General features: G+C 42.1%; 3 protein-coding genes across 10 annotated transcripts in view; 2 read left to right on the forward strand and 1 right to left on the reverse strand.

The window, feature by feature from the left end:
* KDM8 (lysine demethylase 8) lies at positions 1 to 21,919 on the forward strand. Of its 4 annotated transcripts, XR_014228343.1 has the most exons (10): positions 1 to 550; positions 835 to 1,001; positions 2,363 to 2,495; positions 3,399 to 3,440; positions 4,204 to 4,353; positions 6,937 to 7,029; positions 7,128 to 7,244; positions 15,758 to 15,877; positions 16,653 to 16,746; positions 17,378 to 21,919. XR_014228343.1 is itself a non-coding variant. In XM_082313682.1 (9 exons), the coding sequence occupies exons 1-8, from the start codon at positions 11 to 13 to the stop codon at positions 15,860 to 15,862; spliced, it is 1,347 nt and encodes a 448-aa protein (XP_082169808.1). In that variant the 5' UTR covers positions 1 to 10; the 3' UTR covers positions 15,863 to 15,877; positions 16,653 to 17,300. The 4 variants fall into 4 exon arrangements, 2 of the variants coding, with proteins under 2 accessions (XP_082169808.1, XP_082169809.1); XM_082313682.1 differs by lacking the exon at positions 17,378 to 21,919 and having other exon boundaries at positions 16,653 to 17,300; XR_014228344.1 differs by lacking the exons at positions 7,128 to 7,244; positions 15,758 to 15,877; positions 16,653 to 16,746; positions 17,378 to 21,919 and adding an exon at positions 4,598 to 4,738.
* On the reverse strand, positions 7,494 to 24,600 carry NSMCE1 (NSE1 homolog, SMC5-SMC6 complex component). Of its 3 annotated transcripts, none has more exons than XM_082313685.1 (8): positions 24,263 to 24,600; positions 22,872 to 23,015; positions 14,260 to 14,381; positions 12,944 to 13,021; positions 11,442 to 11,588; positions 10,330 to 10,446; positions 9,317 to 9,437; positions 7,494 to 8,840 (listed from the first exon to the last, which is right to left on the reverse strand). In XM_082313685.1, exons 2-8 carry the CDS (start codon positions 22,987 to 22,989, stop codon positions 8,761 to 8,763), a joined length of 783 nt encoding a protein of 260 aa, XP_082169811.1. In that variant the 5' UTR covers positions 22,990 to 23,015; positions 24,263 to 24,600; the 3' UTR covers positions 7,494 to 8,760. The 3 variants fall into 3 exon arrangements, with proteins under 3 accessions (XP_082169811.1, XP_082169810.1, XP_082169812.1); XM_082313684.1 differs by lacking the exon at positions 24,263 to 24,600 and adding an exon at positions 23,793 to 23,912; XM_082313686.1 differs by lacking the exon at positions 24,263 to 24,600 and adding an exon at positions 23,793 to 23,912 and having other exon boundaries at positions 22,872 to 23,031.
* IL4R (interleukin 4 receptor) overlaps positions 24,089 to 26,593 on the forward strand; it is a 17,141-nt gene continuing 14,636 nt past the window's right edge. The window contains exons 1-2 of one of the 3 annotated variants that reach the window (XM_082313679.1): positions 24,089 to 24,258; positions 24,761 to 25,057. The gene's annotated coding sequence lies outside the window, so the exon portion shown is untranslated. Of the gene's footprint in view, positions 24,259 to 24,760; positions 25,058 to 25,117; positions 25,465 to 26,593 lie in introns of those variants that run through there. The other 2 variants (XM_082313678.1, XM_082313680.1) reach the window with 2 other exon arrangements.

The raw sequence follows: 26,593 nt of genomic DNA on the forward strand, positions 1-26,593 counted from the left end.
GCGCGCTGCCATGGCGGCGCCCGGCGGCGGCGCGGAGGGCCCGGCCGCGGAGGGCCCGGCCGCCGACGGCCCGGCCGCCGACCCCGCGGCGGGCGGCGCGCTCTGGGCAGAGGTACGGGCGCTGCTGCCCGGCGCCGAGGAGGGGCTGACCTTGGCGCTGAGCGGCGAGGTGGAGGACTGCGTCCTGCCGCTGCTGCGGCGGGCCCGCGGGCTGCTCTACGGCGCGGCGGGCCGGCCCGGCGAGGCGGCGGTGGCGGCGCTGCGGCGCCTGGCCGACGTCGTGCGCGACTACTCCTGGGAGAAGCTGAACGCGGCGCCGTGGCGGGAGGTCAGCAAGGCCTGGCGGCAGGTCTACACCTACGGCTGCCTCTTCGGGGCGCTGGCCGAGGTCGCCGCCGGCCGCCCGCTGGCGCCCGCCGTCCGCCTCTGCGACATGGGGCTGCTCATGGGCGCCTCCGTCCTGGACAACGTCCTCGCCCGCCTCGTCCGCGTCCTGCAGGCGCACCTGCCCCGCGGGCAGCGGCGCGCCGCCGCCGAGGGGAGCGCCAAGGTACCGCCCGCCCGCGGCCCGCCGCCCTGAGGCGGCCGGGCCCCCGCGCCCCCCCGGGCCCCCCCCGGCTCCCTCTTCGCCCCCGTGGGCTCCCCGCGACGCCCCCCCCCCCCCCCCCCCCCGCCACCGGGGCTCCCCCGGGCTCCCCGCCGTCGTCTGTTCCCCCGGGGCCCCGCCGCAGCGCGCGGCCCAGTGCGGGGCTCCGAGGCGGGCCGGGCCGGGCCGGCGGGGAGGCCTTGGAGGCCTTCGCTGGCAGCTGTCGAAGGAGGACGTCTCTGTTCCAGAGGGCCCGGATTGACCCCCCTCCGGTCCCTGTTGTGCAGCCAGAAGATGCGCTTCCACACCTTCACTGCCCTTCGCTGGAGCATTTCAGAGACAACTATCTAATTCCACAGAAGCCCGTGGTCTTAGAGGGGATTATTGACCACTGGCCATGTATGAAGAAGTGGAGGTGAGAAATGACAGTTTCTTCCCTGTCCTGCTAAGGGCGAGGATCATTTTCTGTGTCGGGTATCTTGATGCTCGTTAGAGCAGTAGAGACCTTCACAGCAGACAGGTGCCATTGGGATTGACTTTTGTTGGCAGCACCTTCCTGCTGCGATGCTGTCTTTGCTCTGTAGAAGTTGCTCCGTAGATGAGGGAAGCGCATCAAACCATCCAGGGTATTATCGCACTGTGAGTGCGCTGGTGTGCTGGGGAAACCCAGTCCTGGCTGGCACGGTGCTGGAAGGCAGCCCTCAGCCCTGCCTCCCGCGGCTGTGCCGGCAGCGCTCTGGCGAATTGCTGATGCTGTGTGTTGCTCAGCTGGAAACCAGTGACGAGCACGCATTGCTGACTGTTCCAGTGGGCTGCTCACATCTTAAGTGGGTCTGTGTAAGACACAGATCGGTGATTTTTACGTCTCGGAACTTGCTGATAATTAGTACGATGGAATGTGAATTGCAGAGTTGTGTGAGTGAGCATGATTGGCTTTCTCATTTGCAAGTACAAGCATTGATGTTTGTTCAGTGTTGTGTTTGAGTGCTGAGTTTCAAGAGTGAGTAATAACATTGTGCTGCTTGTGTAATGTAAGCAATGGAGCCAACATTTCCAATACTGAGAATCGAATATTTGTGAAATGATTCCTTAGAAAAGGGGAAAAAACGTTCAGTTTGAGCAATTGCTTTCGTTCCACAGCCAAGGGTAAGATTGACATTAACCGAACGCACTTGTTATTTCATAGGGTTTTTATTCTTTTTGAGGGAAGGTACTTCACTGCTTAACTTCAGACACTTAAAAAGATGGACTTCTCCATTTAGTTAATATCACTGTCAATGGCGAGATGAATATGACCCATCAAAGTAATTCCTCTGACTTTAGCCAGGATGGATATTATTGGCACCTGCATACAGAATTTGGCACTGACAGAGAGTTGATCTAGCATTAATGATAAAAAGATGCAACATTTTATTTAGCAAACGTGGCAGCAGGCAGCAAAAAGATCAGCCATCCGTAGTCAAGAGGGACTAACAGTTTAAATCTCCTTAGCTTATAAAGAAACAGTAATTAACTGAGGTAAACAAGGTTTTAAAACAAAACAGACAATTGTGGCATAATGTACAGACAAACTTGACTGCATGTTTCCTTGCTGCTTGCCTCCTTTTCTGCTGCCTTTTATCTCTGGTTGGTTGGTTGGTTGGTTGGTTTTAGAGAGAAGAAACTCATGGTAGTAGAGTTTTATTACTCTAAAAGATTTATTTTGATTGATTGCCTTGCATTCAAAATTAGTTAGAAGAGCAGTATAAAAGGGTAATGGAACTTTCTTTATTTCAGTGTGGACTATTTTTGTCAAGTCGCAGGGTGCCGCACAGTCCCCGTGGAATTGGGTACCCGATACACAGATGAGGAATGGTCTCAGAAGCTCATGACTGTCAGTGACTTCATCAACCAGTATATTGTGAATGAGGTCTGTTACTCTCGTTTTGGTTCATCTCCAAATATGGCAGCGTGTAACTGGTACAGAATTTCTGCTTAGAACAAACATGCTTAGAGGTGATGTCAAGGGAGGGGGTATGCTATAAGCACAACTCTGAGTTAAAAGGTTTGACATATTTTCAAGAGCTGAAGCTACAAATAATAGCTAGGTTTGATTTTTATATATAATCAAATGTACAGCAGCTGGAATTTGATGAATAGATACCTTCTGCAGCAGAAGCCTGAATGGTGGAGTCAAAGGATAAGGGATCCTCAGCCAGCAGTTTTGTTCCTCTTGGTTATTAAACTGCTTAGTGAGATCTAGGATTAAAATCCAAATTCACATACTGCTAGCTAAAAAAATAACAAGTTGATTAGCAATCAAATGTCCTTTTACTTTCACACCTGAGGATCTGAAGCCGTCATTTCTGTTTCCTAGCCTTCTGGCAGGAAGGACCACGTGCCATTGCAAATTGGTCTGTGGTGCAGCCTGGAATAGAATATCGCGATACTTGGAGGGAGTGAAGGTGAACTCGTCTGCGTACCAGCGGGGTCTAGCTATAAAGACGCGGAGCATTGTCACAGGATTGACAAGAGAACTGTTGAGACTCCATAGGACTATAGCTAGGCTTCTTCCAGTAACTCAAGCTAGATAATTTGTTGATTGTGGGGATATATCTACACTCTTACAATTTCAGTGTAGCTGTGAGTTACTATTTCGGAAGACCCCTTGTACTGGTCAACTGTTGAAACAATTCTAGTACTCTGAAATAGGACATTGGAAATGGATGTTACCTATAAGTAAATTCTGCTCGCCTATAAGTAAATTAACTGACTGAGAAGTCTTACTCTGTATGTGACTATGCATTTTTTTCTTTCTCTGCTGTAATTTCAGAACAGTGTAGGATACCTTGCCCAGCACCAGCTTTTTGATCAGGTAAAACTGAGTGAATGTTTTTATCTTTCTGCAGTCAAGTGTTCCCTTTGTAGTAGCACAGGTCATCTCTGAGGATGTCAGCTCTACTAGACGGAAGGGCATATGGGGAATTCACAGTATTTCTTAAGTTTCTGTTCCCACAGTTTGAAGGAACAGAGGGAGGGCTTTGTTCTATTTAGCTGAAAGGCACAGAAACAAAACCCTTGCAGGGGTGAAGACATTCAGTCCTAGTGCTGTTTCGGTATAATGTAGCATATACTTTTAGGGGTATCACCTGGAAAGCGGCGTTTCCCCAAAGAATATGTCAGTCAGGGAAGAGACTTGGATAGGAAACAGTCTTCAGTGGTGATATGTTCACCATATTCTGAAATGTCATTCCAGTTAACCAGAGACCAAAAAAGGAGTCTCACGGAGAAGCAAGCTTAGTGTATAAAAGATCAGCTGCTCCTTTTCCATGATCAGCAAACCCACTTATTCTTGTGGGTTTCTCTGGTTTCTACTAAAGCACAGGGTCTCTGAGGAATGAGAAACCCCTTTCTTTCTCCCACCTCTCCTTCCAACAGAATCTGCTTGCTAGGACAGAAAGCGTGAGGACATTTCCTGCAGATTCCTAGCAGTTCAGCTGCTTCTCTCCTGCCTTTGCTGGACAAGCAGGTCATTTGTTTTCTTTGTGTCAAGCCTTGTTCCTCTGTTCTATGAATTACATACCTTTGGCAAGTCAGCACATACCCTTTCTAATGTTTATTTCTTTTTATGGGAGTAGATCCCAGAATTGAAAGAGGATATCAGTATCCCTGACTACTGCTGCCTGGGGGAAGGGGAAGAAGATGACATCACCATTAATGCTTGGTTTGGTCCAGAAGGCACTGTCTCACCTCTTCATCAGGATCCCCAGCAAAATTTTTTAGCCCAGGTCTGTACTCTACTTGCTCTACACATGCCATTAATGCTATAGCTAGAAAAAGTGCTTATGGTGTGTAAGTGTTAGAAACAAGGGTAGCAGACAACTTGATGAACAATTGAAGAATAGAGAATATGCAGGTGGTATTTGCCTATTCTGTTGCATTTGTCACTGCTGCAACTCAATACTCAATGTAGTCTTGTAGGCCATAAGTGCTCCTCATTGAGGTAGACTGTTACTTACCCTCATTTTACAGATGGTAAATGGAAATCACAAGAAGCAGCTCTTCCAAGGTCACACAAGGAATTTGTAACAGAGTTGGGAAGAACCTGGATCCTGTCATAATGTACCAAGGAACTTCCTTTTCTGGAACAGCAAGATTTTGGGGTGGACTTAGGTGCATACTTTAATCCACTTCAGGTTACCCAGTAAAATATCTATGCGTGCGTGCATTGAGAGTCAGATGAAATAATATTTGCACTGTGACCTCGTTGCTGCTAAGTGAATTACTGTTGGTAGGCTTCTTGATGACGACTTTTAGTGCAGAGTAACACAGTAAAATACTGGGGCCCTTTGTGGTAAGCGCTACGCAAGTCCAAAGACGTATTCCTGGTCCATGCAGCTGACAAGTGTACATCCTCAAACACTGAGTGGTTTTTTTGCTTGCTAGAAGGAGATGGCCGTTTCTTCCTCCATCCCATCAGACTCTTTTAAAAAAAATATGGCTTAAACTTTCAAACATTTTCCAGCAGGATGATGACATTGAATGCTTTCTACTTGTGCTTATTTATGGGTTGAGCCTTAGTTCCTCTGTCCCAAACAGTTCAGTCTTGCTAACCTGTGTTTTCACTTGGAACTGAGGCTTAATTCAGGCCTTCCTAAAGTGGGTTTTACAACTGCTGTGTGGTTAGCCCCGCTAACCCGCCTTACACACGCACACACAACTGCATTCTGAAAGTGAAGTATCCTACTATACACACTATGTAAAGCTTGAGGGGAACTTTTATGGGTAGAAGTCCGTTATAGGAGCAGTTGGACTGGGAAAAGATACTTCCCTTACAAACTTCAGAACTCCTGTTCTTCTGCCTGAAGAATGGGAGATTATCTGCCAGTACTGTAAAAGAGTCTTTGTAATTTGAACAGCAGGTGATCTGGCAGTTTTCAATTTTCAATTAAAACTGCCCTGCCTCTTGATGCCATTTAAACAGTGGCTGTGGCGTATGTAGTATGTGGAGTATGCACAAGTACAAGTAACAAAGTGGAATGATCCCTACTGGCTGGGTGGTAGCTGCTGCAGCGATCGTAGTGTTTCCATTAATGAGGAAACCAGTATCTGGAGATGCAGGCTGTTGCCCATTAACTTGTGCGTTCAGCTTTGCGATATACAAGGCCTTAACCCAGCAAGGCAAGTGAAGGAAGGAGCCCTTAATGGCTCACAGCAGTCCAGGTAATACCCACCCCCCAAAACAATTCAAGGAGTCAGAAAATGTGCTGTTGGAGCAATAACCAACATTTTCTTTACTTCCATACATCACCAAAAATATCGCTTAACACTTGGTTCTTTAGAGAGCTAATTAATATCCGTAGTCCCTTTGGGGTATGGAAAGCATCCTAAAAACATAGGGGCAGCCATCGTTATTCAGATCAATGCTCTTGTAGTTTAACCCATGATAGTGAAGAGTAGGACAGGGCAGGAACACATTGATACTTGTCCAGCCTTTAGAGTATGTTTATGTGCTGTCCTCAAAGCAACAAACTCTAAACATCTAGCATTACAACTTGGGTGTCGGTAAGATTTCAGGAAATCCTGTTCTGTTATATGGGAAGGGATGTTAAGAGAGAGGAAAAGTAGCTTGGTTAGGAATAGTTTGGTAGCATAATGCCAGTCCAGGGTACTGTGGTTAGTCAGAGTACTGACTTACCCTTTAATGTGATAGTTCCAAAGAAATATGATCATGCCTGGCCCTTGAAGAAATCTTGAATCCTGGCACAAGCAGCATGAATATTCACCCTGTGCCTTCCGTGGGCGTTCCACTGGTTTCACTGCAGGAATCGGCTTTGACTCTTGTTTATTCTGCCACTTCGTTCTAGGCACTGATGACTTGCAATTCAGTGTAGTGTTCAGGTCAGTCAGTCCACTTGCCTTATGAATTCTAGTCTTTCCATTAAGCACTCCAATGAAAGAACTGATTTAATGGTGACACAGAAATAAGAGCTAAAGGAGTATATGGAAGCTTAGCAGTCACTCTCTGCGGGTACCTCTGCCTGCTGATGTGAACTGCACTGAAGACTCAACCTCCTTATTCTCACATCTTCTTCTAATTACTTTCTAGCTATGTAGAGCCCAAATAACATTGTATAAATTGGATGCCTTAAACTTTGAATTGAAAATTATTTGGTTAAAGGCACTTCCTGGTATTTCAAATTCTTACCTGCTCCAAGGGCCCAGGTACTTGAATTCCAATAGTCTGATTTGGTTTAACTTTTTATTATAGCAGTGCCTGTTTATTACTAACAAAGATAATGATGTTTCCACGGTTTCCAGTAATGCGCACGTTAATGACAGATGGAAAACCTTTATTGTAATATATACAGGTATTTGGAAGAAAGTATATCCGTCTATGTTCACCACAAGATTCAGAAAACCTGTACCCGCATGAAAGCCAAATTCTTCACAACACTAGTCAGGTAAATAGTTGCCTGAAATTCTAGTATCAGGCACGTCACTTTATCAAATCATATTTGAGTAAAGACATTCTACTGATGATTCTTTGGTTTTTTTACAGGTTGATGTGGAAGATCCCGACTTCGTTAAGTTTCCCAATTTCAGAAAGGCTGCATTTCAGTCCTGTATTCTGATGCCTGGACAGGTTCTGTTTATTCCAGTTAAATATTGGCACTATGTACGATCGCTTGATATCAGCTTCTCTGTCAGTTTCTGGTGGTCATAGCTCTGAAGCATGCATAAAGTCTATTAGCATTGTAACAGGAATTAAAAATCAGAAAAAGTATCATCTGGCATCTTCTCACAAGAGAATTCTTCTTAAGCATGAGAATGTTGTTCCCTATCCAGATGTTAGAGGTGGATTAAAAAAACCAACAAACCCTTGCTTCAGCACGGTGAAAGAATCTGGATGGGTAAAGGCAAAGAAGATGCTACAGCCACTTTATTTTTGTGGATGTTTCTAATATGAACTCCTCATAAAGAGCATCTGTTAGGTCATCATCTAGTATTTGTGTGTACATCTGAAACAGCTCTATATATGGGCACTGCCAGGACTCTGCTTCAAACTGTATTTGAAACATCAGGTTAGTGTTATCTTCTACTTGGATTTAGTAACAGTAAAAATCGGAGTTACACAAACAATGTGGGATGGTGCTACCCAAAGGTTCAATACATTAAAAAAAAAAACAAAACAAAAAAAACTAACACGAAGCAAGATACCAATCTCCTATATGCAAAAAGTTACTAGTGTTAAGGCCTAGGAACATAATTAATTGTAGTTAATTCATAGTTTAATTGCAGTTAAATAAACTGAAGCTTAATCATACTTTGATTAACCATTAGCTGAAGTGCTGACACTCTTGTCTTCTGCAGTGTCACACATTTCTACCAAGGAAAGATATGCTGCCATTCCATTCTGGTACCTGGCAGTATCTAGTCCTTGTCTTTTTTTCAAGTCATTCTTAAAGGAAGAAGCATCCTTACATAAAACTGGAGAGCGAACTGCTAATACTAAAAACTAAAAGAATCTTAAGATGATAATTTTTTTCAACACTTTGCAGACATAAGCTGCCATTGCCCCAAATTGTCCTCTTTCCCAATCGTTTTGACTGTGGGAATATTCCCTCTTACCTGGCCTTATGTCATATGAACTCTCCTGTGTCTAAAGAAGGGACAAAAAACAAGCAACAGTGCCAACTGAAAGTGTTCAAACTCTAGCCCTAGATCAGATATTCAGCCGGCCTTCTTAGTGAGGAGACAAGTGCTGCATTGATTTTTCACCTACTTGAAGCCCTGTGGTGCTGGTAACAGGTTTCATTTTCAGTTGTGCAACTGAAACTGTACAAATAGGGAACACTGTTGCTGAGAAAGGCTTCTTTTTATAGTTCACCTGCATAGATCAGCTTGCAGGACCGACTAAATACATTTGCATCTTTCATTCCCAGACATGCACTAAGAGTTCCAACCCAAGAATATGGAGAACTACATACACAAAACAGCCTCCAAGAAAGCTGTGCAGGCATAACTGTGAAGAAGGAGAACAGGAAGGTCAATGATAGTTTTATTGTACGATTCTTAAAACTTCAGGAAAAGATAAGGACACTGAACAATGCACTGTTACTAGTGGATACAATACAGTCTGGCTATTCTGCAGGAGTGGGGAAAAAAGATTTCACTGAAAGGAAGTTTTACTATCATCGTCTAGCGCTGGCCATGAAGCTTTTCTCTGCTCTCCCTGTTTTTGATGGTGACTGGGAGTCTATCTGACTCATACCTGTAAAGAAAACAAAAGGAAGGTTAATGAATGACACACAAAAAAAGGATGATGTTGTATAACCTCCAGATTTTTAAAATGCTTTATATATTCCTGTGTTCCTGTTCAGAATGTCCAATTTCCCTGGCTAAATAGAGCAATTCTGAAGAGATTGTGCTCTTCGTAGAAGCTCAGTATTTCCAGAAGTTTTAGTGCCATGTGTTGTGTCTGTCCCCTACCCGCCCCACCCCTCCACACTTTAACGTTGTTAGAAACAATATGCACAGGATCTGCTAGTGACCATAAGGCATAATCCTAGCACTTTCAGGGCTCAGTGTTGCCCAAGTACAATTTACTGTCTGAAACATACAACTGAAGTCAGAAATAACTGATATTCAGCTACAGTTATAAATAATACAGGCAGTGCCACTGAAAATCACAGTCCATTCTCCAGTATTATTACACTCCATTTTTTTTAAAAATAGGTTGCTTGGTACCTGGAATGTCACAAGACCAGAAATCATTACACTGCGGACAGCGTGGTTCAGTCTGAGCTCTAAAGTACTTTCTGACACAAGGTAAATGCATTCCAATTCCACAGGATTCACATACTTGGCTCTGAAATCAGAAGCATTGATAAAAAAAACTCTTAACCTGTCCTTCAGTTTAATATAAAGTTGTTCGAAAGGGCAGCAGATATACAATGCTTTATTCCAAAGAAAGGTTCATACAGTACAGTTGCTGGATACTCAAAAGTCAAAGCTGGTAAATGATAAAAGGAGGTATTTTCCTGGAAACTAGGAAATACCATTTCCCTATATGGACAAAATTTAGCTTGAAAGACAACACTGAGCTATTTGGGTGCAATAAAGGAGACCAATTGAGATGGAAAAAATAACAATGGAAGCGTGTTAGTTGGGAAGATGAGAAGATGCAGGATCAAGGAGCAAGAGAATGCAGTAGTTTTGGAAGAGGAGTTCAGGCTGTAACCACTTATGCAGGACTTAACTGCTAACTTACCAGCATGCTATATATAAGCATACATGTTCATTCTGAAGCCCCAGACACAAGCAATTCCTGAACGAAAATCCCAGGACTAAAGATGAATGTGTGTCACATGAAGACTGCTGTTTGTAAGGTCCAAAGATAAGACAGCTAAGACTTAACTGGTATGCCTATTTAAGGATAAGGGGTTCATATCTCTAGCCTGCTGGCTTTGGAAAGCAAGACAGCACAATAATGTTCCTCATTGGGTGAGTTCGCTTTCTCTTAAGTTTATATTTGGAGATACTGCTCCAAGACAAGTTTTTTCCAAAGACAGAAGATAAAATACCTACACTGAAAAAAAAAAAAAAAGGGATTTTCTTTATATACATGGGCACCATTACCAGATTACAAGACCAGAATTTTTTCAGTGCCTGCCTAATACTCAAAGGCAAGTATCACACTTCAGCTATGACCACATAAGTACATCGGCAGATGCCTACTGCGGTAATAAAACAAATGTTACCTGGATGGCAAGGCTGTGACAGATGTTACACTTCCTTGCGACATCTTGGTAGTTGCTGAGAATGTATTGTTCCATCTCAATTATGCAGCGAGTATGCAGGGTATATTCTCCATTTCTCTAAGGAAACAAGTGGAGAGACAAGGAATTTCTTTTAATTCCTTTTACCTTTTTTGACTTCTCTAACCACCTGCTAGCACGCATTTGACATCCACTTTTTTCTGCCATCGTGAAACCAACATGGTGACACTGATAGAACGCAAAGCTGAAATACTTTGGAAGTAGCAGAATTAATTTGTTTAGAAGATAAGAATAAAGATTTCACACCTTTCACAGATCTAGTCCTTGGAAGGTACAGATGAGCAAGCATGCTCTTCTTAACAAAGACATGCAGTTTTGGGACCCTCCGTTTGCACATTAGCGGAAATTCTACTGTCTTTCAGCAAAATCTAGGCATTTACTGCCTGAGGTATCTTTGAAAATTTCTGCTAAATCACTCTAATGTAAGTAAATGTGCAGCAGCAGGTTGGAGATATATGATGCAATGAATCCAGGAGAAAAGGGACTGAGGTCTCACTTGTCTTGGCAAGCAACTGCAGCATCCACATGGTCAGCTAATCTCAATTTCTCCCTCATGAAGTAAAGGAGATTTTAAAATGTGCACAGTGGCCTATGCATTTCTGGTACACGAGTTTTCAATATGTTTGGCCTCACTGCTTTTCAGGATATTCTAAATGTCACTAACACCACTGATCACCCTGAAGAGTTTTCCCCGGCTCTTGTTCCAAGTTTTAAGTATGCTGTGCTGTTGTGTACAAAGGATGTCCGTGTGTCACAATGCAGGGCTGTACATGCATACCCACCTAGCTCAGGTACAAGAAACTGAAACCATGTTGTCCTATATAGACCTACCCAAGGACTTTTTCTTTGTAAATGTAATTTTCTCTGTAAATGTAATTTTCTTTGTAAATGTAACCAGCAATAAGCACAGGCCCCACAAAATCATTTTAGCCATCATTCATTGAAGAACAGCTCCGGTTTCAGCCATCCCATCCATAAGAAAATAATAGCTGGACCTATTAAAATACAAACACTCAAAAAGATACAGCAGTTACCTCAGAGAGCCACTTATCCTCCACAAAAACTTTCAGCACTTGTTCCGCTTCCTTTTTCTTCATTTTCTTTGTCTTAAGTTGGTCAGCCAAGTTTAAAATATCTGTAGAAGAGGCAAAGCCATTTTCTGATAAAATGATTAGGTCCATCTACAGAAAGAAACATTTTCAACTATTAAAAAAACCCATGCAATTAGATAGACACACCTTATTATAGTAATGTGCAGTTTTTTTAGCATCCATACATATGAGATGTACTACAGTATATGGCTTGAACCGGAATTGTACAACAAAGGCCAAAACCTGAAACAGTCATTGTTAACTTGACAGTTTTAATCTTTGCCAAGGAAACATTTCCACAAATGGAACTGTATAGTGCTGCCTAAATGAAGCTGCATTCAGGGACCTTTGAGCATACTCAGGGGTGACAGATCTGTTTCTTTTTATCTGTTCTTTGTCAAGGTTCCTTTGAGGAAAAATATGTCACTACTAAAGTAAGTTTGTCCACTCTGGAGTCATTAGTACTGCTGAACCTACCTGGCACTTGAAGGTTGTAGCAGTATTACGAATCTTCAGAGAACCTCTCATTGGAAACATTCCGGCTGCTCATTATCACAGAGCAGCATGCAGAGCTTTTATGCCAGTTAGTAACATGTGCCATGACAATGCCATCTCTGCAGTGCTGACATGGCTGTATAGGTGCTTCGCCAATAGTGGGGGAGGGCAGGGAAATCTCTGGGTATTATCCATGTAGATTAGACTTTTGCAGCTGTCACAGAATAGTCAATACACTTCTCTTTCCAGTTTATACAGAAAATCTTTATGCAAAAAAAAATTTAAAAGTCTAGTGGCTGGAGAAATTAAGTCCTCAAAGTTCAAGACACTATGAGAACAATTCACTAAAACATGCAAGATACACAGCTATGATCACAACTTAAATTAATGGTTGTTGATAAGAAATTAGACATCAAACGTCCTGGAATCTCAGCCCAATAGTTCTATTTGGAATTTTAAGAAAATTCTCCAGTGTATGTTTTCTTGTTTAAAAAGCAGCATTCTGACTAGTTTATTCAACACAGAATTAACTGGCTAAGCAAGAACAACAGACAAATGTTTCTATTCAAATTAGCAAATCCAACTTGTATGTTATTAGCATTAAAATCTACTGTATATTACTAGGCTACTCAAGCCAGTGAAAAATTCAGCAATCACAACTGAAAATCCTGAAGAAAGTAGTTTGTTTAACTAAAAGGAGATATGTCAAGTCACCGACTCCAAGGAGCACTCCCCTATTGCTGATTTCAGTTTACCGATAACTGACTTTCAACAGGGAATTATTACTTGCATATACTCCCATCCCTGCCCCCCCATTCGATTTGGGATAAACTTAGGTAAGATGGCAACTAGTTCCTGAGCCACATCTCCATTCATTTCCATTTCCATTCATTTTAAGATGGTACCCTCACAAATAATAGAATTTACTAACTAATAACTGACATACTTACTGTTTTTCTGAACAATTCTAATTCACTTTCTGTATAGTCAGATGCCATTTTAGTTATTTCAGTTTCTGCCAAATTCACCTACAAAAAAAAAAGAATATTTAAACTGAAATCAAAGTGCCTTTGTATTTCTACACCATAAATTGTAAAAGATCCTCTGGGGTAAAGAATACATCATCTTACAATTAACAGAAATGTAATATCTTTAAGTGGCATGAAAGAGGCTGTTCCTTTAAGATGGCACTAGAGTCCTTTCTTTACAACCCCTGATCTTCCAGCCACATGTTCTCCACAGCTGCCTCTGCCCAGTCCAAGCTCTTAAACAATCCCACCTCCCCCCATAGAACTAATACAGAATATTAGTTAGAATATTCTACTATATAGAACTAATACATTACACCAGGATACTGTGCTGGACAGTAGTACTATGTTATAATACCCATTATTGTTTCACTGTGAAAAACAGTTACTGATATTTCATATTCTTATTGCACATGCTATTGCTATTTACTATTAGCTCAACTTAATTGGCGAAATGACCCAGAAAGGTTAAAAGCAGCAGCTAATGTTAGAATACCTCCTGTATGGTCTTTTGAAATTACTATATAACCTTCCCTCTCTGACATGCACGTTTCAGAGCATCTAGGGAAACTTTTTACAGGCCATTCCTTAGCAACCCTTTTATGCTGCGTTGATTTTTGAGTAAGAGAAAAAGAAAACTAAAGTTGGAGGCCTCTCCATGTTTTCTAGCTTAAAAATTCCTCTTGAGAAAAAAAGTCTCCTGTGAAAAAGAAATCTCACTTCAGCAATGTTTATGCTAAATAAATCAGACGCTGCTGTAGTCCTTGCTGCCATGTTCCATTTCCACACACCTAGGCTGTTGGCAGTTCATCCTCCCACTTCCCTCTTCTACAAGTAGCTTCTAGAGCAGCTGCCAGCACCACAGTGGAACAGCCCCGCATAAACCACACAAGACACTGCTAAGAGTAAGAAGCCTGCTGGCACATGCAGCCTTCAGTTCTAGATTCTCTCTGTTTTCTCTAAATAGCAGTTCTATTATAGATACACTGTAGGAAAAGGACCCTAGGTAACTCAATCTTTCTAACATCCAAAGATGGCTCTTAGGGCAGCCTTATGTTTATTATGCACAGGTACAGCTAGATTTTTTTGCCCATTTACAATCGGAAGGTGTGCAGACCTTTTATTGGCACGTTATTCAAAGGTTAATTTTAAGTTGGAGACAGGGGAGGCTCCCTCTGCCAGCCGTGCAGTAGTCATGAGAAGCCAAACCACGCGATGGCAGCACATCACATACTTACCAAAGCATAATGTGCTCTCCCATCACCTTCTGACATTCCTTTCCGGATCTGCATAAACAAAGGCTGTAGGTGGCTGTTAATAGTACTGATGAAGTCATCCAGTTTATCATGCGCGTAGTAGACTGAAAATAAATAAGAAAAAGCATATTCACAAAAACCCCAAACATCTACACATCAGGCAGATCTTTTTATGTTTTATCTGCTGAAACATTTTTTTCCTGGGTAAAAGAGCTAAAAGTGAGGCAGAATTCAAACAGCTTTATATTCAGCAGACATATAATTTTCTTGTGCTGCTGACTGCTAGCCTTCAGAGAAGCTCAGCTCCTTGAAAGTCAGGTTTAGAGAGAGAGTCCAGACATTCTGCCTTGCTGTATGGAACCCACCGCATTAATCCATTAATTACAGTGACTTGAACTAAGCTGAACTGAAAATAGAACATGACCAGCAAAAATTATTATGCACAATACAAAAATACACTTGCTTTCTTTCATTTACACACAAGGGATTCCTTGTTTCTTTGCGTTCTGTTTCACAAATTACTGGCATGTAAATGATCAAGTTACATACCAGAAAACTTAAAATTCTAGCATTGTAGAAATACAGGTAATATCTTGTGTCATGTTCTAACAAACAAATTAAATACTAGCAGAAGCTCTATCATAGACATAATTAAGATGGACTCTGGAGTCATTCTGTAGAAGCACGTGCTATGGCTTTTGCTTGCACAGCAACAGCACACGCCCTCAAGAGTTTCCATCCAAAACAAAATTATGTCAGTGGCAAAACTCCTGTTGACTTCAGCGGGCTAGGGTTTAAAAAACAGTTAAGTAACAGCTCATAACTTTAGAAAAAAATGACTGATGTCTCAAAACTACTACCAGTTATCACTAACTTAATGCTATTCTCAGTTATAAGACTCAGTCACTTGTGTAACAGCATCAGACAACAGTCCCACTCTCAAAACTCCACTATACTTTATAGCGTAGTACAATGCAAAAACATCAGTCACAGGATGCTCCTGCCCAGAAAGTTCATGATTCTGATATATAAGACTCCTTAAGTGAAGAAAACCAACAAACAGCAAGAACAATAATAAAGTAAGTATAATATTTAAGTATGATTTTGTCAAATTGTCATGCCACCTGCCGGGCACCTGTCAGTAGGAAACACTCTGCATACATCAAAGCCAGGGAGCATTAGTGACAGATCTAAAAGAGGGTAAGATGAAAGATGACAGAAGAATATTCTTTTGTACAACAGCTGTAATATTTTAATGTGAGATGAATGGCTGCTCTAGTAGATCTTCTGAGGGAAAAAAGGGATATAAACTCTCCATAAAAAATGAATGGGGGACAGACCACACCAAAAGCTACACTTAAAAATTTTAACATCTAAAAGGTTGGTCAATTTACAATTCCAGGTCAATTTACAATTCCAGACTCAGGAGAAATGATAAATGCCCTTTACTATTTGCAAAAGCTTTTTTTTTCTTGCACAGGCAGCCATAGAAACTGATTGGATAGAAACTGTTTACTCAAATGCATTACTACTGAAAACAAGTTATTTACTGACAACAGATTTGATGCGAAACCAGACAAACTAATGTGATCTTCATTCAGTAAGTATCCACCATCTTTGTAGTCTGACTATGCATGTACAGGAATCTCTTTGTCCTTTTTTCTTCTGGTAAAATATCTCAGAGATGTCAATACTACTTCAAAAGACTGTATTTAAGAAGACCTTGTTGTAACATGAGTATGTTAGATGCATACTAGACGCAGGACTACCCTACTTCCAAAATGCTGGATTAAACTGTTTGAAAAGTCTTAATTTCCAATAACCTCCCCTGTAAAATGTAGTGCCTTAAAAAAAAAAAAAATTAAGACTTAGTTACAATTGCTGTAAATTATTTTTTGTAACAGAAATAAATTATTTCCTTCTCTAGGGCATAAAATGCAATCTCAACTAATATGATATCACAGATGTACTTACTGTAATCTGTTTTCAGTCCAATAAAATTAAAGCAAATTGCTGTTCCAGTACCCAATTATGAACACAACAAAGTTGTTCATAGCATTTAAAACCAAGTATATGCAGGAACCAGGTATTATTCTTTCGGTCAATAAACAATTCTCAGCCCTGAGCACTTAATAAAGATAACATGCAACAGCATTAGAAAGAGAACTCATTATGTGTTACCCTAGAATACTGCATGGGAGCATTTTCTTTAGAAGAAATTATTTCAGTTCAATGACAGACAGCAGATGAGCAAATAGGAAACAGCAAACAGTAAATAAGTGGAACACAAATATTCTGGGGTTTTGGGGTTTGTTGGGTTTTTTTCCCCTAAATGTAAACAAACTCCTACTAATAAACTCAAATATTTTCCACAGAAAAGCTGAACAGATCCCTCACTGAAGATAAAGAGGTGCTCAGTGAAACCAGAAACTTTTCTGAATGTGTCTGTATGCAAACTATAAACAGCAGGTAGCATAACAAACAAACTTACACTCTTAGTTAACTATCACTTTTCAACAGGCACTGTTTTAAACTTTCTTCCTTAAAGACAAGCGAACAACAGGAATCTTTATTACTTAGATTAGTCTGAGATGCCACAGCCTCATGATAAATTTAAAAATAGGCTGGCACTGTTAAAAAAATTAGAGCTCCCACATTTACAGCAAAAGACTACAAATAAGCTGAGTGAATGCTTTAAAAGAATAGAGATAGGACCTTTACTCATATAAAACCTAAACACATACGTTTATCATATCTATGTACTTCAGCATCCTTGTTCTCTGTAACCAGAAGATTAACCAGAAGATTAAGTACAATTCTAGCTTGCAAAGTAGCATTACAAAAATGTCATGTTTTTCTTCTACTTTGATGACACTAAGCAGATGTAATATAAGTCACTGACGACCAGTGTTGGTATTTACGGCTGGTTTTCAAGATCAAACCATATTTAAAAAACTACTAACTATATAACAGCTTTTGGCATAGAGTTAATCAGTTTGGAAACTTCACAATTAAACAAAAAACTAGAACAAACCATGAAGAATAAATTGACAAATTACTTTGGATTTTAAGTCACTGATGCTCAGTTTTCATTTCACAGAAGAATAAAACATTCAGAAAAGTGAATTTCTTTGAGGAAAAAAATGCTGCCATCTAACTTTATTATAGCTAGAAAAAACTGAAGCAACAGGACCATTACTGGTAAGAGAATCTAGAAGCTTGTTTACAAAGTTCTTTAAAACCAGAAGATTATTAATTACCCTTCACAGCAACATGTTGTACAATACCTTTTTTCCCCCCCTCTGTTTAACAACATCAAAACCAAGCCAGAACACTTCCTTATAATAGCACAAGGTATTGTACATAAATACATAAAACCAGGCAATCCCTGCCTCAGAGAGCTTAATGACATTTGAACTATGGACTAGACTATGTCATTTACTGTTTATTTTTTTTATATGTATCCTGCTTTACATTATTTTAAACTCATATGAAACCATTCACATTAAACCTCTTTCTACACGTATCTATGTGTTTCAGCCTTCCCATGACAAATAGAATCACTGGGAAGAAGAACAAGTTGCTGCTTCTAGTAGAGTACTGCAACACAACAATCTAGAACAAAACCAATCAGACTGCAAAGGAGTTTAGGGAGGGAAAATACTCAGTTATTCAAACGGCGCAGATGGATTTTCACCAGCACTGCCATGCTGATACACTTGAAAAGTTCTAATGAACTTCAGCAAGGACTCATAGCCAAGACTTCGGTTTTAAAGTGCAACCATTAACCCACTACCTGAGTGATGACTAACACCTACACTCTGCTACAATGCTGGTTCAGTACAACTTGAGACTGACACATCCAATCTTTTTTCAGTCTAAACACAGGGAGTACTGAATTTTGACCCAAGGGATATAGTCAGTCTTCATTACCAGAACATCTAAATGAGTAACTGATAAGCTGCTCTACATTTCACGTTTCAACCCAGCTACAAGGCATCTGATATGCAGCAAAATATATTTAGCAGAAGATATGGCCTGCGTTACATGGGACACAAAAAAAGATTGCTTCATTCTGACCTTAAATTCTGTGGATAAGTAGATAACAAATCCACAGTAAAAACAGAATAGTCCCTGTAGAGTGGGTAGCATCGTGACAAGATACAATACTACTACTAAGCGTGGCAGGAGCATGGGTTCCAGAACTAGTAATGGGCAATATGATGCAGGTGAGCTGGGAGAGAGTACAGCCATCCACCAGAAAACCTCATCTCATCTTCACCAAAATGTTTCCTCAACATTCACTTCTCCCACAACACGTAAGAGATCCAACTGCAGTGCATTTACTTAAAAGCGTTCACTACGCTATAGCAAAGTACTGCTGAGGAATTGTGTGATCTCATTGTCTGTACTCCCCCTGATCTTCCCCAGTCTCTTTTCTGTCGGTGCTTTGTGATATTCTTCATTGTCTACACAAAAATGCCTAGTTTGACGAGTCAAGAGCCGTGTTTTCTTTTTCTAGTTTTGACATATTTGATGCACTATAAAGCAAAACATCAACAACAGTACAGTAGATTTTTCTATTGTTTTGTGATGCAAACACTTCTCTGGTAACATAAAACTTACTTATACTTCAAACAGATGGTTATCTGCAAATTCCACCACAGATAACAAAAATTCCCCTAAGCTCTAGCTGAACTTTGCAGACAAGCTATAAGCACAACAAGCACACTGGGTCACGCATAGGAGCAGCTGCTGGGGCTTTTCCTAGAATACTGAATGCTAAAAGACATACAAAACACATAAAGCAAAAATGCTTGTCTATTCTATGAATCCCTGTTTCTCATATATTATTTATTTAGTGAGTCTTTCAACAGCCAAGCATGAAATATATTATGCTTAAGAAACTGGTATGACTGTAGACTAAAGTTGACACTAACAGTTATGTTCTTCTGAGTTCAGCTACCAAGCCAGTTAAATAAAATACAAAACATAGTCAGACGAAAGCCAGTCTGAAACAATCCACTTTAATGAATGATTAATCAACACACTCCTGTACATCCAAACAGGCAAGAAAAAAGCAGTTTTCTCTCACTCTTCCATTTTTCTAAACATCCTTTCATATATGGACTGTATCAGCCATTTTTCTAATGAACGTCACTGTAACTTAATATACAGTTACATTTTATAATTTATTGTATAAATATCACCTAATATTGTCCTTCACTAAATACGGCCATTGGTTTGAAAGGCAACAAGATTTTGTCCCTCTAAATTATCCTTAGGTTTATCAAAAATATAGTAAAAGAAAATGTATCCGTGCCTTCTGTCAACCTTCTGGCCGTGAAGAATGTGGCAAAGAAAATGCTTGTGAATGACCATGTCTTTGGAAAATAAAATGCTGGTCACAAAAATGCCTAATATTGTTATATTTAAATACTTGTCAAATGAAGATGTGCTGAATCCAAGAAAAAAATAGATAAACTTGGAAATCTATCAAAGGATAGAGAGCCCATGAATCTCAATATTTATTCCATGATCTGTTAAAAAAAAAAAAAAAAAAAGTCATGCTATTACAGAAAGAAACGTGTTTTCCAAGGCAGAGGCACCATCTTTCCAGCTGTACTATTGAGAGTACTGTGAACCCAGAGCTTCAGTTATTAAAGAACTTCAGCTGGCTTGGAAGACAGCAGGAAAAATAACTACAAACTCTCCTATTTTTACCATTTCCTGATTTCAGGCTGGGGTCAGGGTCAGAGTAATATTCTACCTATGCTCCTCCCACAGACAGCGTCTTGTAAAGGGATCCAACAATAGCCAACTCAGATACTACCATTTCCCTGACTACACAGACAAAGGAAAACTCAGTTTGCACCCACAGACAACACACAAAGCCACCCCAGAAAGGATGCTGAGAATGTCATGGTACCTTAGCTATTATATAATGCTAGAGATCTGCAAGATGTCTTTAACTTTGCACTGGAGTTTTTACTATCATGTGTTTCATAACTGGAGAAGCCGTAACACTATGCAGACAGAAACAGCATGCATTAAGGGATTCCAGTAAAAAAGTATTAGCAATTATAACAACCTTCCTCAACAAGCCTGCGATTTGCATCCTAACTGAATTGTACACTTTCTAGTGGCACTATGCAGCACTTTGATAGCTGTTCGGAGCTTCTCCTTCAGAGCTGCGTGCAGATTTTAGCACAGACACTTGTCTGCTGACAGGAAGCATGCAGGTGATACACAAAACATAAGAAGGCGTCTCCTGGCCAAAAGGCTTAGGATTTTGAAATAAACCAGAACAAGAGAAAGTGCCAAACACCAGGAGGGAAAGTTTTCAGATCACTTTGCTCAGAGGCTTCACAGGCTGGTTACTATATGACTTGACTTCATTTGACGCAGCCTTTTTATCCTTTTGTATTTAAGGAAACCAATGTCATAGGTAGGAGACAGCCTGTTATGTAATGCTTACAACCTGCAGGATAAAGAAATTAATTCAAATAAGCTAGTTTTAGTAACATTAGCTTTGATCTGATTTGAAAATTACCATTCAGATTGCACTAAGCAGTGTTAAGATGTATTTGAAGAAACTACATCAACATCAGAACTTCATCTAGAAACAGCCCAGTCAGGCTGTTTCCTCATAAAAACGCTATTACCATGATCTTGTAAATTGTGATGCCATTAACTTTGCCCCTAACAAGGATGGGTTTGTCAAATCGTTGGTTCTTCTGTTCATAGAACAAATGTGGGGGAAAGTGTTCCATTCAGTGAGTCAAGTTCAACATCCTTTTGCCTCCCAATGTGACAAAAAGCTTTCCTAGGTAGAGCATTTAATACAACTGTAACAGTTAAAACTCCCACACTGTATCTGGGTAATTTCACAAACTTTTCCATTACACATCAACTGTCACCATGCAGAAAAAATATCAAGTATTTGCTAGGCAGCAGTTGCAATGGAGCCATTTTTTTTCTAAATCCTTTTATTAAATAAACCTTCCTAATGAATAATTACTGTCAGCTCTTACTGCAGTACAGCTCACTGATCCTGCATACCAAAAACATGATCTAGCTGTAAAGTTTTTCTTCTTAAGGTTCTTTGTTCTTAACACACAATAAACTCATTATAGCCATGCTATTGGCTTAGGCCATCTCTAGCATTTATGATAAATTCTTTTCAAATCACAGTGGCTTGGTTCTCATAAATACAGGAGTAAACCTGTAAAAACCAATGCTATTTTTCCACACGTCCATTTTTTCAGTCAGAAATTCGGGCAGGTGCTGAAATAAGCTCTTTTGGCTCAGGAGAGTTTGAAAACCTATGGAGACTGACTGCTTTTAACTAAGGAAAATAGATAAACAGTGCCATCGCCCGGAAAGGACTCCACTTGTGGCAACAAAGCAAGATGGAGTTCACAACAGGTTGCGCGCATCAGTGGCTACAGTCCCTTCTCTCTTAACAGAGAGAAAGAATCGTTAGCCACGGTGATGCTAACATCCCCGCTAGCCACCCGCAACTGGAGAGTTCAGTTCCCCTGCAGTTATTGGTTCAGCTCCCAAGAGATTCACACAGATATCCTGAACTGACTAAACCCCTCAAATAACTGTTAAGAAGGCTTTTATTTTTGAAGCTGTAAATACTAGGGAACTAGAAAATAACTTGAGACATATATTGAGTGTATATTAGATCTCAGAATGTTTAATTTAAACATTTGCTGGAGCATCTGCCTTTCAATAGTAATGGTTTAACATCACTAATTTGAACAGCATTTGGGTGTTCCCTTTTAAATGGCACTTTTTGCTCTTACACATTCCTTGTCCTTTTCAATTTTGTTCATAAATAAGGAAAAGATGAAAATAGAGGCATTTTATTCTTTCACTGTTTTCTGGGAACCAGCAACTGAAACATCTAATATCTACTGATTAATTAGTGATAAACACATTACTCATTACAGCTTTATTTCAGTTTGTGCCCACCACATTTTCAAAATCAGTGCAGATGAAATACAGATCTCTGATCTGTAAGCAGATCTCTGAAAAAAATCCTTATCGAGTTGATTACGCATTTCTGTACTATTTAAGTTTGAACATGAACGTCAAACAGATTTGATAGTACACCACCAAATTCTTGTTACATGTGCCATAAAATTCAGCTTGGTACAGCATATATTAAAACCAGCTGACCATGTAATCAGTCAGATGTGATAGATTTACTCAAGACGGATAACAGCATATGCTTCGTATTATATTCCAAAGGAAATCGTTCCAAATAAGTATGAAGTAAAATAGTCTGGAAATTTCAGCACTATCAGTGTCAAAAATGATTTTTTTAAATGTATAACCTATAAAAAACATCATTGCTAAAATAAAAAGTGCTCTGTATGAGTCTGACCTGATTAAAACTTAAGCTTCCTCATTGCTGTGTTATTTTATCTTTTAGGAAAGACAGAGAACGCTCACATCATTAAAGTTTTTTAACTTTTTTTTAGATGGTGTATACGTTTCAGAAATCTAATTATTTGTAAGCTGCACTGGGAAAAAAAGTAGTTCTTCCATCTCCCTACTTTTTCTCCAAAAGAAAGACACACCTTTATGGATTTCACAGCAGCGCCTGTGTAATTTCCTAGCCTCTGATCCTTCCATTATCCCATGAGACATCAGGACTTGCAAGAACCGTCGATGAGCATCAGTCATCTGAGCTGCCATCGCAATATTCCACCAGGCTTCAAATGCTGCAAGAGGCGTAAGCTGGAATTAATGCATATGTTTGCGCAAATTAAAAATACAGTCCAAGCATACGTAAGATTTCAGTTAAAACCTCTAACATTGAATCAGGGCAAAATAGCAGATCCCCCAGGTTGTTCTCAGAATACAGATGGTGACTAACTCCAAGGTTCTAAGAAAAGGATGCAAAAGATAAAGTAATTTTAGCTACAGAGTAAAACAGGATAGGCATCTTGCTATCATACCCCCAACCCAAAAATAGTAGCGTTGTACACGTAACAATCAACAGAAGACCTTGCATAGGTTTGTGTTAGATGCTTCTGCTTACTACATATCCTAATAACTTGTGTAACTTACTTCGGACAGAAAACCCTGCTCTAAAAGTTGTGAAGAACATCGGAACTAAATAAACCCATGTCAAGAAATTCCTTGACCACTGCAGCCAAATAACTGTTAATAGTTGGCAAGCAAAAAAGGTAATTCCAGGCTCCTGCAAGCCAAAGGACCAAATAACGGGCCAAACTGAGAAATGCTGGTGTGTGCCGAGGTCTTAAAGCCTCGCCCCTCCAGCCCGCCCTGGCGCACGGGTGCTCTCTGGCCGGCGGCGCCGAGTCAGCGAACACGCTCCGGGGGAACGGACCCCGGGACGCTGCTGCCCTCGCCGCTCCGCCCGCCCGGGCGCAGAGCCCGGCCAGGCCCCGGTGCCGAGGCGGGCACGCCGCCGGCCTGAAGCGAAAACGCGAAAAAGCTTCCTCATCGGCGCCCTTAACCCCAGGCAGACTCACAGAGCGACCGACCGCCTCTGGCCGAGCTCCGGCCTGCCCCGGCCACCGCCGCTTCACCGCCCGCTCGGCCTCGGGCCTGCCGCCAGCCGCAGCCCGCCGGTAAAGCCACGGGCGGCAAACTGCCCGCCCGCGCTCGATAGCTCAGCGATCGCTGCAACCGCCTGCCATCGATCGGCTCGGCAGCAGGCGGGGCCGCCCCCCCCCCCCTCAGCCGCCGCGTCACGGGGCGGGGCGCGGGCCCGCGCCCCGCCCCGTGACGCGGCGGCTGAGGGGGGGGGGGGCGGCCCCGTGCCGAGGCCGCCGTTTCCGCCGGGCCGGGCCGCCGTGCCGCCGGCGGGGCGGAGGACGCAGATCTGGGGAGCGCGGCGCCCGTGTCGGGGCGGACCCGCAGGTACCGCGGGACCGGGACCGCCCCGGTCCGGACCGGACCGCCCCGGACCGAAACGCGGGAGCCGGAACAGGCAAGGTACCTCCGGCGGTTCCTCCTTCCCGTCCCCGCTCGGTCTCCTTCTTTTCATTAACTATGGCCGGAGCCGGATTTGCGCGGTCTGTGCTTCGCGGCGGACGCGGTGCCTGCCGCCCGCCTCACCGATGGACGCTTTTCCGTACTCCCGCCCCCGGTGCGGCGGCGGTGCCGGCGGGGGGCAGCCTGCGTGGCCCCGAGAAGGCGCCGGGCTTGCGGTGGCCCGCCGGGCCGGCTGGCGGTGAGGCGGGGCGGGTCGGGCGGAGTTCCCGTTTCTGCTGCGAGATGTCCCTTGGTCGCGTCGGGGTCCCGGGCGGGGAACGGGAGGCGCCGGAACGCGCGGGCGGCGGGGAGGCCTCGCCCCGGAGCGGGTCCGTCCGCGCCCCCCGGGGCGCCGGTGCGGCTCCGCGGGGCCCCTCCGGGGCGGAGCGGCTCGGGAGGCGGCCGGAGCCCGCGGGTCAGCAAAAGCGTTGCGGTTGGCATAAGTATTTTTTCCTTCCTTGAGGTTATTGAACTCAGGCGCTGCTTTTGAAATAGCGTGAGCCGGAACTGGTACGATTCCCAGAAATTTCCTTCCCGCTGGAAGCCCTGGCTGATGGGGGCAGGCGGTGCGAGGGCCCTCGCCGCGCTCTCTGGCAAAAGCTGCGTTGCACCCACCACAGGGGCCTTGCTCGGAGCTGCAGGGCTCGTCCCGGGCCGCAGGCTCGGCTCTTCAGGCGTCGCTCCCGCCGCGTATGGGTGCGAAGAGAGCTTCGGACCAGCTTACGCTAAACGCGCAGAGCCAGGGCTTCAGAAGTGTAGGGTAAGAAGGGAGCTGTTCTGGTCATCTTAGTCTAGACGTTTTGTATCTTTAGCATTTTTTTCAGCATGTCCGAATTCAGCAGTTTCCATAGTTTCTGTCAGTTCTAAATTAGAAGATACCTGAAGTTATCTTGCTGCTTGCAGACTATGATTTGCACTTTGTCAAATTATGTGAAAGTTCCGTGTTCCTTATAGGCCCGAATGACCCGTTATTATGCCCCTTGCGGACTTCTGCCATCTCAATATGGAAACGTGTTGGAATGCAGAAACTTCAGCTTAAGTCGTAAATAACAATTGACCAGTTTCAAGTTTTTTAAAGAGAACCCATCTGCTCATTTTGAGAGGCTCTCCTCATATTTATGAGGAAAGGTTTATCCAGATGTGCCCTGTCCTGCTCCAGAAGTGCAGGTATCATGTGTATGTTGTTGCGTAAAATTACGTTAATGGTAAGTTTCCCAAACTACATGAAGGAACCTGTGGAACAAGGATGACGTTAAAATCTTAGTAAAATTACTCATTTAAAAAGAATTAAAAAAGCATGTCTTGCTCCTTTAAAATCCACCATTCTGAAGTTAAGTTCTTTCTTAGTGCTCATACAATGATGCAGGAAATACTGTGTTAGATAAGCAATAATATGTGTATTATACCCTTTAAGAATAAAAAAATGGGACAAAGCCTCCCCGCTAAAGAATCTGTAATCGAAGGACCTGGTCATGGATTTGAGTTTCTGCTTACCCAGTGCTTTCCACTGCAGTGGTCTCAGCAAGAAGAGATAACGTTAACACAGTGGTGTATTAATCGAATAGCGAAGTAGCATATGGGAATGGTTTACTGTTCAGTTTAGATAACACAAAGTGGGAACTATTGAATTTTATCTTTTGGCCCGTCATTGACCAAAGTTGCTGTGCTTAATTATTGGAACTTTTAAATATCTTCCAGTCTACCCTTTCGTCTAAACCTGCTCCTTCACGTAGTATACAGGACTCCCTCCTCAGCTTCCAAATTCTTGTGAAAACCCACTTTGTCTGAGACGCCTACACTTTTCACCATACACATACTTTGTGCGGTTGTGTCAGACAGTCATATTGCATGTCAAAGAGTAGGTATTAGAATTTATGTTCCTGCTGGTCTGCCATTTTGTATCAGCCCTTAGAAAAAAAAAATCAATTAAAAGCAGCAATAAAAAAAGATGGAAATTACTCCCTCGCTTTTTTCTTTTCAAATTTTGATACAAATTCAGTTGATGAACTTTTGCTTTGCTATATACTGCTTGTCTCATTTTAGTCTGCAGTTACAGCCAATATTTTAAACCAGAAAGAATAAGACAAGATGTACTTTAATTTTAAAAAGAGCTAATTTTAAAGTAGGAAGTGGTCCTTTACCTGTACAATTGCAGCAAAGGTAAATTACGCAGTTTATGTAGAAATTACAATCGCTTGTGTTTTGGGCATGAGTTACTCTGAGCATAACAATTTTACAAATTATACCTGTAGATTAAATGTTACCCTAATTTATTTAGAAGCCCAGACCAGAAGTT

This window comes from Platalea leucorodia (assembly GCF_965183815.1).
Source record: "Platalea leucorodia genome assembly, chromosome: 5".
NCBI classification, from domain to species: domain Eukaryota; kingdom Metazoa; phylum Chordata; class Aves; order Pelecaniformes; family Threskiornithidae; genus Platalea; species Platalea leucorodia.

Bases quoted from the DNA above. Each gene is read 5' to 3' on its own strand.
- KDM8 (XM_082313682.1), top strand. From the start codon at position 11: ATGGCGGCGCCCGGCGGCGGCGCGGAGGGCCCGGCCGCGGAGGGCCCG. The intron at 1,002-2,362 runs GTGAGAAATGAC...TCTTTATTTCAG, and splicing joins CCATGTATGAAGAAGTGGAG to TGTGGACTATTTTTGTCAAG. The intron at 4,354-6,936 runs GTCTGTACTCTA...TAATATATACAG, and splicing joins AGCAAAATTTTTTAGCCCAG to GTATTTGGAAGAAAGTATAT.
- NSMCE1 (XM_082313685.1), bottom strand. From the start codon at position 22,989: ATGGCAGCTCAGATGACTGATGCTCATCGACGGTTCTTGCAAGTCCTG. The intron at 10,447-11,441 runs GTAACTGCTGTA...TTGTTTCCTTAG, and splicing joins AGGATAAGTGGCTCTCTGAG to AGAAATGGAGAATATACCCT. The intron at 8,841-9,316 runs GTACCAAGCAAC...TTTTCTTTACAG, and splicing joins CTGGTCTTGTGACATTCCAG to GTATGAGTCAGATAGACTCC.